The sequence below is a fragment of the Asterias rubens genome, chromosome 1, assembly GCF_902459465.1.
Source record: "Asterias rubens chromosome 1, eAstRub1.3, whole genome shotgun sequence".
In the NCBI taxonomy this organism is placed as follows: domain Eukaryota; kingdom Metazoa; phylum Echinodermata; class Asteroidea; order Forcipulatida; family Asteriidae; genus Asterias; species Asterias rubens.
Genome location: NC_047062.1, coordinates 28,461,393 through 28,476,532, shown reverse-complemented (window position 1 = coordinate 28,476,532; position 15,140 = coordinate 28,461,393). Strand labels below are relative to the sequence as shown.

Here is a 15,140-nt window from a genome sequence, read left to right as displayed (position 1 = left end):
ATTTGATTCAAATTGTATTTTTTAGTTCGCTGATGGTTTATAAAAGGATATTAGAAGATTATTAAACAAGAAAAATACAAGAAATTATAATTGAAAAGATAAGAATTACAGAACAAAAATATAAGTAAAAATATAATTCAAAACACACACGAGAGAGGACATAATTTGTTTAAATGCTGCTTAATATAAATAGGAATTAGGACCTTTGAGGAAGTATGTAAAGTATGGTAAGTTAGTTGATTGTTACTTACTGAAGCAAACTTGACTTCAAAATCTTCCAGATACTTCCCTGCCTCCATAAAGTTGGCTAAAAACTCTTTCAAGCGATAGTCCTTATCTGTTGGTTAACAGACAATACTTCATTTAAAGGCAGTGGACACTATTGGTAATAATTGTCAAAGACTAGCCTTCATAGTTGGTGTATCTCAACATATACATAAAATAACAAACCTGTGAAAATTTGAGCTCAATCGGTCATCGAACTTGCGAGATATGAATGAAAGAAAAAACACCCTTGTCACACGCAGGTGTGTGCGTTTAGATGGTTGATTTTGAGACCTCAAGTTCTAAATCTGAGGTCTCAAAATCAAATTCGTGGAAAATTACTTCTTTCTCAGAAACTATGGCACTTCAGAGGGAGCCGTTTCTCACAATGTTTTATACAATCAACCTCTCCCTATTACTTGTCACCAAGAAAGGTTTTATGCTAATAATTATTTTGAGTAACTACCAATAGTGTCCACTGCCTTTAACACTACTAACAGTAATACTTCACACTGAATACATACAATGTACAGTTTAAGGCACTGGACACGTTTGGTTAATGCCAAAGATCATGATTCTCATCTGGTGTATCTCAACATATGCACAAAATAAAATTTGAACTCAATTGGTCTTTGAAGTTGCAAGAGAATAATGAAAGAAAACACACCCTTGTTGCCTGTGTTTTTTCAGATGCATAATAAAAGGCTTCACGCCTGAAGTCTTGGAATTAATAGTATACAAATATTGAGTGGCTCAGAGTGGAATGAGAGGAATATTATCGCAAATGGAACAGTCCAAATTTTACAGAGTGATAATATTCCTTCCATTCTACTCTGAGCCACTCAATGTTTGTTTTATATATAACCGACATATCGATCCTTGTCATTTGATGTATTTTAAAAGTATAACATTATGAAAAATCACACAAATTACTGACAACCAAAGTTTTATAGCGCCGCGTAGCGGCAACAATGCACAAAATATCGGATCACAACCTTTTGCACAGGTGCCCCTTTGTTTTAGCAGCGGCGCTGTACTCCTCACAAACATTGGGAACAAGGATGATCCTAACTGTTGAATGGTAAACGCTATTCCCCATGGGCGAATAGGTCTTTTTGATCGCCGGTGCGGATGGGAGTAATAGTGAATGTCACGTGAAGTAAGTTCCACCAATCACATGACAAGGATCTGTATGGGGGCATGTCAGTTATGCTAGTCAACAACTACATAGGCCTAACTTCAGAGGGAGCCATTTCTTACATTGGCTTGTAACCTATCAACAGCTCTCCATTGTTGGCCTGTTACATACCAAGTAAGTGCTAACAATTATTTTTGGTAATCACCATTAGGCCTATGTGTCAAGTGCCTTTAAAATACACCAATTTGCATTTTTGGTAATTTTGTAGGCCTACTAGTTTTTTTTGCTTTAAAGGTTTGCTGAATTATGTTTGGGGGCAATAATGCCAATACTGACCATCACCTTTTAACTTGTATACACAATTTATAACACAAAATAGTGTATTTGTACAAAACGTACAAAATGTACATGTACGCGACAGTTACATATACATCACAAAGAAGTGTGAAGTACACCCACAGTTTGCATGTACGGCTTTGATCAGTTGAATCCTGGAGCAATTGCTCCACGGTTGAATTAAACTTTCAACAACTGATTCTGGCAAAGATGAAAGAAAAGTTCTCACAATTAGCCTAAATCTGTTCAAGAATCTTGTTAAGTTTGGACTACGGTTGTTGGTTTTTAAGGTTCTTTCACATTTTCATTCATTTGATTTTTCAGAGTGTTTTATCATCCTTTCTTAGGCCACTTTCATTAAAATGAATATCCAGCTCTGTGCAACAATCAGACAATGTACAGTAATTTTGCCCAATTTCCACAACTTCACCTAGAAAGTGGTCTCCTACAAAAGGCTTCATGTTCAACCACAAACCATCGACCATCACAAATCTCAGTGTTAAAGGCAGTGGACACTATTGGTAATTGTCAAAGACAAGTCTTCTAACTTAACAATAACAAACCTGTGAAAATTTGAGCTCAATTGGTCATCGAAGTTGCGAGATAATAATGAAAGAAAAAAACACCCTTGTCACACAAAGTTGTGTGCTTTCATGCTTGATTTCGAGACCTCAAATTCTAAACTTGAGGTCTCGAAATCAAGTTCGTGGAAAATTACTTCTTTCTCGAAAACTACGTCACTTCAGAGGAAGCCATTTCTCACAATGTTTTATACTATCAACCTCTCCCCATTACTTATTACCAAGTGAGGTTTTATGCTAATAATTATTTTGAGTAATTACCAATAGTGTCCACTGCCTTTAAGGTCATTAGTAGTCTAAGAACTTCCTTTGTACTGGTAGAATCTTGGGGAAGAACAGTGTCTATGCACTCAGTCTCCTTCTTTCGTACACCCTCCCTCCTATCTATCCTGCCCCCCCAAAAAAAAAAACCCCACTTAGTACATGGGTCTGTTCTTTTTGGTTGACCCCACTCTTGTCATCAGGAACTGCACATGACACCTCATATTCGTTTTTAAAGCGTGCCTTTCAATAATTCTCACTCGACAAGCTTCAGAAATTGCAAAATCTATAAAGCTTTTTCCAATACTTTTAGTGTATTCCGGTCCTACATATAATATGAACTAATGTCTTTGCACATTGGATACCATCAAACCAATTTTCTGTAATTTTGCTGGCACACGGCTAGATGTATGACTTCACTCTACCGTCTATAAAAAGCCAAAAGATTTGTTCACATATGATGCCTGCAACTGCCAACCATATACCCCATGCATTACAAGATTGCATTTATTCATTATATGCAGAAGAGAGCTCTTAGTTGTTGCCAAGTAATATTTGGTAAAACTAACTGAATCCTCTTGCTGATTTAGGGGAGAGTGAATTGCGGTAACTCATGCTACATCGGTAACTCGTGCTACCGGTAACTCGTGCTACAGTTTTTAACGGATCATTATTATGTAGTAGATAATGCTTGACAGTTCAATTTCTTATAAATACTTGAGGCACCAATAGTAGAAGATACATATTAATTGGCATCAATTAAAGTGCCACCATTGTGTAAAAATGTCAATTAATGTATGTTTTGGTAACTTAATTGTGTTACACTGTATCTAAAGTGTCTGAAGTATAAGCGATGAAAGGAAAAGTGGAGGGCGGTGGTTAAAATTTGATGAGTGTTTCTTCTACACCATATTTCATGGATATAAATGTAGTGACTTCCAATAATCATATAACAGTATAGCAAGTATTTTTTACCATAATGAACACATGAATAATAATAATATTGAAAAATTCTGTCTACTAAAAGTAAACTATAAATTAAACAATTTATATAGTGTTTGAATGATTACAACAATGAATTATTAAAATATTTACAATTGCAGTGATTATGATTGCACCCTGGTGATTGTGCTAATTGATCAACTCAATCCCCCGAATCAGTCTTTTTCATTCACTATCAGGTTTATGAAATAAAATTAGTGTATCTACGCAAATGAGTCAATGAACTATTTATTTTGGTATTATTAAAATTAAAATTATATCGGCCCTATTGTAATTGTTTGTCTTGAGTGAAATACATTAGGATACGAACAATCTTCCCCTTTTATTAAATTAAGTATGAGGAAGTACATAACACAGCCTTTCTGTATCAAACTATACTCACTCAGCAGTGTTTTCTTTTCTTGCGGCTGACGTGTGAAGACGTGCACTGCACACGGCACGGTGCATTGCTTGAAGGTTTCCACATCTTGCGAAGACACCAGATTGTACAATTCATGAGCGTAAACGTTGGACAAAACCAACCAAAAGCAGCAGAAAAACAACTGAATATGTGACATTCTTGATGTATACATTATGCAACTGGACGGCTTACTGTAGAACCATGGATAACGATATCTGGTTGTAATTTGTAAATACCACAGCTGGATATGTGTGAGAGTCCCTTTTTCTCCTCCTTTTCCCTTCCTCCAGCTCCACTCGCATGCTAATGATTACATAAATATTTATGTCAGTTTGTACAGCGCCACCAAGTGTTTTAATTCTTAAAATAATTAAATCTTCATACGACTGTTTTATACTCAGTTATTCGGACCTAGTTGAATTGCATGGTTATTACACAAAATGCAAAATTTGTGAAGGTCGAAAATCAAAATTAGAGACATAATAATACTCTTCTGCTTTTTTATAATAAACACATTGATACATTGCGATGCTTTGTTGTACTAAAAAGTTTAGGGCAATTTGTTCTGCTAATAAAACAGCCGTAGGGTAATCCGCGACAACGAATTATTTACTAAAAAGTACTGTGTATGTGTGTGTGTGATCCGAATACATTTCCGTATTTTCAACAAACAATCTGCCGGGCTGCAGTGCCAGCTAAATTTGGGCCGGCAGAGCTTGGTATTCCCTGTAGATCTGAGACAATCCTGGTTTATCTTGCTCTGCTGAAGACTTTACAGAAGCAAGTCAGTTGAGCTGAGTTGAGTCTCAACAACTTGAGAGTCGGTCAAACTTCTTTCCTCCATGCTCAAACAGACAACGTGTTCAGAATGGTGTTGTTACTAATACTAGATAGCTACTTTGCAAGAGACCAACTCTTATTTCAGTGCCATTCTGTACTCCGAGCTGTCATATCGTGCCTCTTTTTTGGTGTCAGCTACGTTGGCAGTTTGTACATTTGGCGAACAGGTTTACCGAGGTTTGTAAACTTGAATTTTGTTTGTGGTAGCCTGTTATTTTTTAGTGTTATTTGTTTTTGTGAATATGTGGTCCTGTATGTGAAAAGTGTGATTCTTTGGTTATGAATTTCTGTTTGCATTTTTAATTGAAATTTGTATTTTATGATAATGTTGTGTAATAAGGGAGGGTAGCGACTCGTTCTTAAACGTCCGTTTAAAGCCGGCAGGGTCGGCGGTCGTGTGATAAAGGCCCGAGCCGAAGTCCTTCGGTGAAAAGTGTGATCCTTTGGTTATGAATTTCTGTTTGCATTTTTAATTGAAATTTGTGTTTATGATAATGTTGTGTAATAAGGGAGGGTAGCGACTCGTTCTTAAACGTCCGTTTAAAGCCGGCAGGGTCGGCGGCCGTGTGATAAAGGCCCGAGCCGAAGTCCTTCGGTGAAAAGTGTGATCCTTTGGTTATGAATTTCTGTTTGCATTTATAATTGAAATTTGTATTTTATGATAATGTTGTGTAATAAGGGAGGGTAGCGACTCGTTCTTAAACGTCCGTTTAAAGCCGGCAGGGTCGGCGGTCGTGTGATAAAGGCCCGAGCCGAAGGCGAGGGCCTTTATCGCACGGCAACGACCCTACTGCAACGACCCTGCAAGGTTTTAAACAGACTTTTAAGAACGAGTCACTTCCTTATTTATTCATAAATTTATTCATAAATGCCCTTTTGTTAAAAAACGTAAACAAATACAATTATTATAGACACTTTAACAATTCGAGGTTTGAAATATTTTTTTCAAAAGCTTTGTGAAGAATCTGTTTGATGCGCGTGGGTTGTGTGTACGCGCGCATGCTTAGAAAATGCGCCCGCGCTTAGATTACGCGCTGTTACTATAGCTGTAGTGAACTGCATTCCGCATGATAATCTTGCGCGCCTGACACACGGAAGCCAGCTTATTATAAATAGCTCCAGCTGGTCATTATCAAAGGTTTAAACACCCCCACATGACGCGCTCTCCACCAATAGGAGTAGAGAAACTGTCTAGGGTATTTATGACACAGTAACTGGGGTGCTGTACTCCTTTTTAAAATGTTTGACTACAACCGCAGATGTCAAAATTTAGAAACAATTGAGCAGCAGCGCCCCAGTTACCATGGTTACTGGATCTAGTTGTGGACAATTTTCAAACAGTAGGCCCCTAGTAGTTAGTAATTATTGTAAAAAATAATAATGATCATTATAATGCAGACAAACCACAGAAAAGTTTCCATAATTTGTTGGGCACTTGGGTTTTTTATTTGGTAAAAGTCAAGTCAAGTATTAGCAGAGCCAAATGAGAAGAGAGAAGACAATGAGGAATATTCATCTTTATATGTGGCTTGTGTGAGAGGAAAATCCTGATAAATATTCCTTGTAAAACCCACGCAGTCAAATAGGGAATTTATCCAAACCACATAGTTCCCTTGCCTGAGGTGGGAAGGGAAGCCGGAAAGTAGTTGCGACTATAAAGTAACCCTCCTCCCGACGGCTTCCCATCGGGAGGAGGGTTACATTATTGCAACTAGCCGGAAAGATGCCAACCTGACCGCAGTTGTTTGGCACCATATTTAGGGTTTTTGGTTTATTTTATGTTAATCTTCACATGTATAAAACAGATATTGGCAAAATGGGAGAAGTAATTTAACTATCATTTCTCTTAGCCGTACCCTTTTACCAAGAGTCAGCTGCCTTGCCCTAGTAAGAAGAATAAAGTAACAGGCCTGGTTTTCAGGTCAAAACTGTATACTTTATTCGGCCTATATAATGTATTTTGGTTTGTTGGTTTTTTCAACAGAGATGACCCAGCCACAATTAGGAGAAGAAGTTTAAGTGCTGTTGTGGTGTCCCTGTTAGCACCAATCTTACTTCTCACACAGGCACATCAGAGTGAAGATGGAAAGGTGAGATGGCATAATCTAAGTTTGAGTTATTGTTTCTAACCCTCCTACCCTCTTTTCATTATTATTCTATAATGAAACCAAGGATGCCTCATATAAGTGAACTAAAATCACTGTAGCGCACAAGACTGAGGAAACCTGTATACAAGGGTGCTTGCAATGAACCAGAAATACTGGGGTAAACCCCAACTCTTCCATTATAAGTAAAACTTAATCACTATCTCGTAAGCCTAAGGAAACCTGTAAACAAGGAGCAAGTTCGATTGTGCACAATGGTTAACTAAAAGTTGACCATTTTTACTCGAACCCAGGCTGGTCGACCATTGGTTGACTACTGTGGTCGACCATTTGGAACCAGCCTCGAGCCCATGGTTTCTTCACTGGTCCCATCAGCATGTTCCATTCTAACATGTGTTAAGCGCAGAGGGGAATCAGTGACACTTTTAACGAAAAGGTGGAAGGTTGACTAGACTACCAAACGAGTCGTTCGGGTGAGTACGTCACTGCGCATGTGCATTGCTAGTCTGTGGTTGACCACTGGTGGATTTGTTGTGCGCACTCGAACTTGTTCAAGGGTGCTTTCTTCATACACTAGAAAGAAGTATGTGGGTCATTCCTTGTCAAATCAGCCAGTGGTCCAAGGTGTGACCCTGTCAAATTAAAAAAGGGTGTTTAAAAGATTGTAAGACATCCCGTTTGCTCGCACAGTGATGTACCCAGCTAGATGTCCACAATTTGTGCCAATCTGATGAACATACAGGATGAAATGAACATCATTTTTATTATGGTTTTTACAGGGTAGTTCATTATTACAGTATCTTGGTATACGACAGACTGGTCTCCTAACATCACTATGCCTTCCTCTATTGCTAACAATGGTAAGTGAGTCTAGGTTTAGCCTTCCTAGCAGTGCCTAATCATGGGCCCTTTTTGCATCCACGACTTCAACTCCAGATTACACTCAGGCTAGACTCGGCTCATCAGGGCTTCAGACAAGAGGACTGAGCCTGAAGCCGAATCCAATGCCGAAGCTGTGGTTTCGAAAAGGGCTTTAATTTTATCAAAACAAAAGTTTATATCTGTAATATGTCTTCACTAGAGGATGCTATTCTCTCAATCCTGGTTACCAATCAAGCCATGCTTCTTAGTGGAATAAAAGTGTACTCTGGAAGTGTTGTTCTATGTGAAGTTATCCACCCATGGTGGCAGCAGTGGGATCACATTGCATGTTAACTAAAGGTATACAGAGCTAGACTTCTTGCCGACACAAAGTGTAAACATTCACTGGAAGAAAACATAAAACCTTGTATTTTATTAAGCTGATGATGACGTGCAATATTTTCCTTTGCTAAATACAAGGATTATAGGGATCACTTCATTAACTGATTTGACCGTTATGTTTTACAAAAATTTAGGTATAAAGTTTTTTTTTTAAACTGAACTAATGTAATATGGCTTTAAAACTCTGAACAAGAAAGGTGATTTCTAATTATATTGATAACAAACTATCGTTGAGGAATTGTTCTGACTTAAACCAGGGGGTGTGTCCAGGGGTCCCTGCTCTTTTTTCATTGTTGTATTTTTTGTTTTATTTTTGCTTTCTTCTTCCTTTTGTAAACTTTAACCTTGCCCCTTTATTGTTGTTACCAGAATTGCTTAGTCACTGCGTGCTTCATCATTATCATTTAACATCAGTATTTTCTTGTGCAAGTTTAGGTTCTCAAGATTGAATAATTTTATGTAATTTCTTCTCCATTATTTTCTTTCTGAAGATACTATTTTTAGGACCTTTGTACATGATGATTTTGAGTGACATCAGACAATATTTTCCTAGTAAGTGTATTGTCCTTTTTCCTGCATTATTTGTTTGTTTTTCTCACAGTTTTAACGGCAACTTTCCAAGTTAATTGTGTTTAAATAAATTTATTAATAAACTTATTGCAAGGAATAAGGTGTTCAGGAACTTCGGGTTAGATTTTCAAAACGTATCTTTGTGGAGCTCAAATTCAGAAGATTACGATTACCGTAGCAAAGTTTGGTTTGACATTTGGTTTTGTTTACTGCACAATTCCATTGCATTGAACTGCTGCTAATCATAACCATGGTACAGACAAAGTAATTCCAGTAACTACTGGTTGAGAATGAGTGATATAACGGTTCCATTTAATAATTCCACATACCTGCCCCACTCTGCTGCCTGGTTTTTTCGCTTTGGTGTGAAACACAACAATGCTTTAAAGGCACTGGGCACATGTTTGGTTATTGTCAAAGACCATTCTCACTTGGTGTATCCAAACATATGTATAAAATAGCAAATCTGATATAACAACTTTCTTTTAATGAAAGTGTCAGATTAGATAAGCTCATTTACTGATTGTAAACTAATTCCCTTTTTTCCCTCTAGTTTCCATATCCCTCAAGAAGTGGTGGAGCAACAGCCGAGTTGTGGCTACGTCTGTACGCAACTACATTGTAGTAAGTTCAAGTCAATTGCTCACCGCACTAATTACATCACTTTTGTTAAAATACCCGGCTGTCAGACAAACATGCCACACCCCTACGACGCAATCACTGCGTCATCAATTTGTGAAACTGCACAAGTTGGGAGTGTAGTCCCGAGTAAACATACAATTTGGACGTACGTCAGTGAAATTTGACACATTTGTCTGAGATCTGGGTACTTGGCTTCTATTTTTAGCATTAGTGCGGAATGCTATTGGCCTGATCAAAATATTGAACAGCTGTTTTTCAGGTTGAGAATGTTTAAACTTTCATGTAAACTGAATCTTTACGCCACTGGTATAATGAGTGTCTTAAACCGAACAGGGTCGAACTCCCTAAGCACAAAAAGCAGCCCAGTACAGTTAATTTATGCTTACCAGAATAAGGTACCAGCCAAACTACCCAAACAAATGTACGATTTGTGCCCAGTATCCTTCTCATTTCTGCTTAGCATTAAATGTTTAAGCAATATTTTCTGCTTTTAAAGCAGCTTAATGAAATTTGGCCCAGATGATTGCATGGTTCTAGATCTTAAGGTACAGAGCACTTTTGTTCTGGCTGTTGAGCATCTCTCTCTCATTGGGGCGGTCGCCGTTCCGTGGTGGTCCGAGAAACGAACTCTTCCAAGCCCCCTGTCCAGAGCGGTTGTCGTTAGCTCATGTATGCTACTTCTTTTAAGTGCTCGAATGTTGTTCGGTCCATCTAGCTTTCGACCTTTCTCTTCCAGCGGGACCAGCAACATGCCCTTCCCTGCAGTGCTTTTCAAACCCCCCCCCCCTCTCTCTCCTAGTAATATGCCCCAAATACTCAAGCTTCTTCTTTAGTATGATGTTAACTGGGCTTTTTTTAATACAATATAATAATTATAATAATAGTCATTTTGGGGGGCTAATCATCCTTACTCCCAGCTAAGAGCTGAAATGTGAAGGACGCGGCTACAACGTGTTCGAGAAGCTGGATTGCCAGCCACGTCAAAGAGAGTTGTGTGGCTTCTTGGTCTAGCCATCCTGTTTGTACCAGAAAAATTGCCCATGCATACACAATATCAACAATTGGCAAATTCAAGTACAGTAAAAGATGGTACAAAATCAATGAGTAATTGCAAAAACACCCTTTGGTTATTACAGGAATTAAATAACTACTGCAATGCTATTTCTTTAGACCAATATCAAATGGAATTCAAAACAGACGGCTTTCTCCTTTGAATTCTTTTGATAATTTCTGCCCTAGACAATTTAGATATTCTGACTCTTGTGGGGTTTGTTCCTTAACATCTTGGGGACAGCTTTCAAGACCATGATCTGAAACTAAGCTTGTTGGGTTGTGAACTTTCTCCAACACACTGATATTAGTTGTATCGTCTTGCCATTTGATATTTTGAACATGATAGAAATATTTACACCTTACCTGGCGCAGATTCGCTAAAATTGTTTTTGTTATTTTCGATGACTAGGGTCCAATCACAGAAGAAATTGTCTTCAGATCTTGCATGCTACCTCTACTTGTGCCTTGTGTTGGAAACACTAGTGCTATCTTCATTTGTCCATTCTTCTTCGGAGTTGGTAAGCTTTTTTGTTTGTAGTAAGTTTTATACTAAATTGTAGGCGCGTGTTCTTTTATTAGCATAAAGTCTGGTTCATACTTCCTGCGAACGCGAACGCGATACGAATTTTGACGTCACAAATTCACAGCAAATAATTCGCAACAGTTGAAATGTGCTCAACCCCTGCGAAACATTTACAGCGAAAACAGACGTGACGTCGCAATTCGCTTCACATTTGCATTCACAGGAAGTATGAACCAGGATTAACCAGAAACTTTTTTGACCTATGGTCAATGGTGAACTCGCGTTCAAAATTGCAGTGATGACGTGTGTTGATTTGGTCAAACTAAACTGTAACAAGATTGTTTGCTTGGTTCTGGTTGGTTTGATAAATGATTGTACAAAGTAAAACAATTTCTACAGAAGAATGGAGCTACAAATTCAATAATGTAAATTAATTTTTAAAGAATTCTCATAAGTTCCGTTTCCTGAAAATAAAATGAATGCTGTATAGTTTTGGGCAAAAATTACACAGATGTATGCCAGCTGTAGTGGAGTCGGAAGTAATGAATAATAATGTTAAACATTTGTAGTGCGCCATGTCTGTCAATGATGACACACCTGGCGCAAAAAACAAGAACTCTGCTAATACACAAGACAACCAATAGTTTGAAGGCTTTGATGGTTTTTGAAATAGAAATGTTTTGAGATGTGTTTTGAGGTGGGAACAAGTATCTCCTTTTCTGAGTTGAAGTGGGGCACTGTTCCAAAGAGGGCGTGCCATGTGAGTGTGACATGATAACTTATTTCCTGGATTGAAATGATAATAAATAATGAATATGATAATGAATATAGCATTTTTTAAAGGCATTTTTTGTTGTATCCATTTAGCACATGTTCACCACGTCATAGAAAATGTACGGCTGGGAGTGAAGAAACCTCAAATGATATGGCTAGACACAAGTAAGTTGCAGACACTTCAAAGAAATAAGAGCAAATGTCAATACACTTGATACAACTGTATTTTATTTCTTTTATTACATTTGTTCATATCATTTTTTACTTGGTAGTGTCCCAATATAGAACATATCCTTTATGTAGTTTGCAACGTTTTTGTGATTATAAATGTTAAAGGCACTGGACACGTTTGGTAATTGTCAAAGACCAGTATTCTTACTTGGTGTATTCCAACATGTGCATAAATTAAAAAATATGTGAAAATTTGGACTCAACTGGTCAGAAGTTGCAAGAGAATAATGAAGAAAAAAAAACACTGTTGTGCATTACTTAGTGTGCTTTCAGATGCCTAATAAAAGGCTTTGAATTTTTGAGTGAGAAATTACCTCTTTCTCAAAAACTACCAACAGCTCTCCTTTGCTTGTTACCAAGTAAGTTGTTATGCTAACAACTATTTTGAGTAATTATCAATAGTGTCCAGTGCCTTTAAGAATTAGATATTACAATCAGTGGATTCAAACTAGCCCTAATCCACAAGGCACTCTTTGGGAGTGCACCTCTGTGGGGACAAAAGACCTTATCAATTGACGTCATCACGCCACCACGTTAGAGGTAAAACTATAACGGCACAATGGCAAATGCACATCTATATACGCGCTGAGTGCAGGATGAGCCAATGACCACCTTCTTTTGACCTCTAGATTAGGACGTCCTACACAAATAAGGAGTCCCCCCTCAGTAAAGTTGTCTTTGTTCAAACCTAAATTGTTTAAATACTACCCAGTTAGTTTCCCTTGTGGTTTTTATTTGATATAGGACATTTATTTTCACATTTTTGTGTGTAAAAAGTTTAAAGAAATAACAAGCTCCATTTTTGTTTACAGTTTTCCAGTTTTTCTACACTACAGTCTTTGGTACCTTCTCTGCTTTTATATTTCTCAGAACGGGTAAGAATTACGATATGTGTTATTTGTTGCTTCATGCTATCAAGCGGCGTTCCCATTGGACTTTTTCTTCCGCTGCCACACAAAAAGTTCAATTCAAGTTAGTTTTGTCATTCTACAGAAGACGCGGTACTAAAAAAAAAAAAAAAGTCCAATGGAGCATGGCTTTACTCTTGATAGTATTTTTGAGCGGGATGACCAACTTAATGCATCTAACTATTTCAAGTTTGCATGAATTGTGTATGGTGGCACGACTGAACATCTTTAGAGGCAGTGGACACTATTGGTAATTACTCAAAATAATTATTAGCATAAAACCTTTCTTGGTGACGAGTAGTTGGGAGAGGTTGATGGTATAAAACATTGTGAGAAAGGGGACCCTCTGAAGTGACATAGTTTTTGAGAAAGAAGTATTTTTTGACGAATTTGATTTCGAGACCTCACGTTTAGAATTTGAGGTCTCGAAATCAACCATCTAAAAGCACACAACTTCGTGTTACAAGGGTGTTTTTTCTTACATTATTATCTCACAACTTCGTCGATCGATTGAGCTCAAATTTTCACAGGTTTGTTATTTTATGTTTATTTTGAGATACACCAAGTGAGAAGACTGGTCTTTGACAATTACCAATAGTGTCCACTGTCTTTAAGAAAATGTGTGTGCTATCAAATACGTCATACTGTCTCACCTACTGAATTCAAAACATTGCTTAAAACTCACCTTTTCCAGACTTATTTTGCTTACAAGGCTATTTATTTCATTCTCATTGCTTTGTATTGTTACATCGTGATTGCTTTGATATTATTGTTGCAAGCTTTTTTGTGTGAGAACGCTATGTAAATGCTTAGATTATTATAAGAGCTGAAGGAGACTGCACTCAATACTCACCAACATTTGTTTGTCTTTTGTACAGGTCATCTGATTGCCTCTATTATAACACATATGTTCTGCAATATAATGGGTTTTCCTGCATTTGATGACATCTCTAGGTACAGTAGAACACAGCAACTAACCATCTGGACTATGTTCGTTGTTGGTTTGCTACTCTTCTTTGCTTTGTTGTTTCCGATAACCAATCCAGAGTTGTATGGGAATCAGGTATACCTCTGGTCATAGCTTATGAAAGATTGCTGTTTTTGGTTCGATGCTGTCTGACCATTCAATATCGTCCACTGTGGTTTTGAATGCACCGTCTAGCCTGCAAGTAATAATAATAATAGTGGTTTCTTATATAATGCGCATATCCATCACTCAGTGACACTCAAGGCTCTTTAACATACAGTTTTTCCTGCAAGGTATGTGAGAGTACGTTTGAATTATGAGACCTACTCCTTCAACATATCACCATGTAATAGTTTTTAAGGTGTTGTGGCGCAATATGTGCAATCAAACTAGGATTTCCGGGGCGAACCCCTTCTCTTTACACTAAAGTGCACTGGGTTCTTTTACGCGCGTTACACAACACACAGGACCAATGGCTTTACGTCCCATTCGAAGGACGAAGCATCATGGTTAAGTGTCTTGCTTAAGGATACGGGCCGATTTCACAAAGAGCTAAGATTGAACATAACTGCAAATCAATCGTAGTTGCTAAGTAAAGTGTGATGTCACAATACAAATCACTATGGTAATACTGACAATTTGTCTTGTGATGAATTTTATTGCTTTGTGAAACTGGCCCGGTGTCACGACTGTGATTCAAACCCACACTCTGCTGATCAGAAACACCAGTGGTTGAATCCGGTGCTCTTGACTGCTCGGCCATGACACGCCACAATCCAAACCTGTCAAAGACAATCCAAACCTGTGCAGTTGAACAGTTTGAATGGATGTTCAATTCAGTAAAACTCAGTGGTCTGCAGGCCGCAAACAATGGTTAAAACACTCAAAGACAAGTCAATATTGCCTCCAAGTGAACTATCTGACTAGTCTATAGCTGACTCCCTATAGCTACATATCAACATAAAGCCGTGTTCCCATTGCACTTATTTTTGTTAAAGTACAGCGACTTTTCTGTAGAATGACAAAATTAAATCCAATGGAGACACATGGTAAACTGACCTCCCTGTCAACTTACCACGACCGTGATTTAAAACTAACAGGCCGAAAGAGGTCGCGGAAGACTGTACTTGCTATGCAAACGTCGCAGAGTATAAGTCCAGGTGGGAACATACGGTAGAATTTCACAAAAGCCAGTCACGGTAACTTTCCACGTGGAAGTGGAAGAAAAAGTCCAATGGAACACGGCTAAAGTCTGAATTCCAGATTCTATATGGTTCCAGAA

At 37.9% G+C, this 15,140-nt stretch overlaps 2 protein-coding genes across 2 annotated transcripts in view; one reads left to right on the top strand and one right to left on the bottom strand.

Annotated features, from left to right (window-relative positions):
• The window catches only part of LOC117288136 (thioredoxin domain-containing protein 16-like), a 31,111-nt gene extending 26,839 nt beyond the window's left edge, over nucleotides 1-4,272 (bottom strand). The window contains exons 1-2 of the mRNA XM_033768844.1: nucleotides 3,965-4,272; nucleotides 252-337 (exon numbers count right to left, since the gene is read on the bottom strand). Coding sequence (XP_033624735.1) covers nucleotides 252-337; nucleotides 3,965-4,154 — 276 coding nt within the window. The 5' untranslated portion in view covers nucleotides 4,155-4,272. The remainder of the gene's footprint in view (nucleotides 1-251; nucleotides 338-3,964) is intronic.
• A 348-nt stretch (nucleotides 4,273-4,620) lies between these two features.
• LOC117297339 (CAAX prenyl protease 2-like) lies at nucleotides 4,621-14,073 on the top strand. The gene is made up of 9 exons (XM_033780320.1): nucleotides 4,621-4,999; nucleotides 6,807-6,912; nucleotides 7,707-7,787; nucleotides 8,682-8,742; nucleotides 9,314-9,384; nucleotides 10,865-10,973; nucleotides 11,846-11,917; nucleotides 12,796-12,858; nucleotides 13,770-14,073. The coding sequence occupies exons 1-9, from the start codon at nucleotides 4,851-4,853 to the stop codon at nucleotides 13,970-13,972; spliced, it is 915 nt and encodes a 304-aa protein (XP_033636211.1). The 5' UTR covers nucleotides 4,621-4,850; the 3' UTR covers nucleotides 13,973-14,073.
• Nucleotides 14,074-15,140: the final 1,067 nt, after the last annotated feature.

What these genes read in the sequence shown, in the direction of transcription:
- LOC117297339 (XM_033780320.1), top strand. Translation starts at nt 4,851, where the DNA reads ATGGTGTTGTTACTAATACTAGATAGCTACTTTGCAAGAGACCAACTC. An exon ending in CATCAGACAATATTTTCCTA is followed by an intron (nt 8,743 to 9,313) that starts GTAAGTGTATTG and finishes TTTTCCCTCTAG; the next exon opens with TTTCCATATCCCTCAAGAAG. An exon ending in TTTTATATTTCTCAGAACGG is followed by an intron (nt 12,859 to 13,769) that starts GTAAGAATTACG and finishes TCTTTTGTACAG; the next exon opens with GTCATCTGATTGCCTCTATT.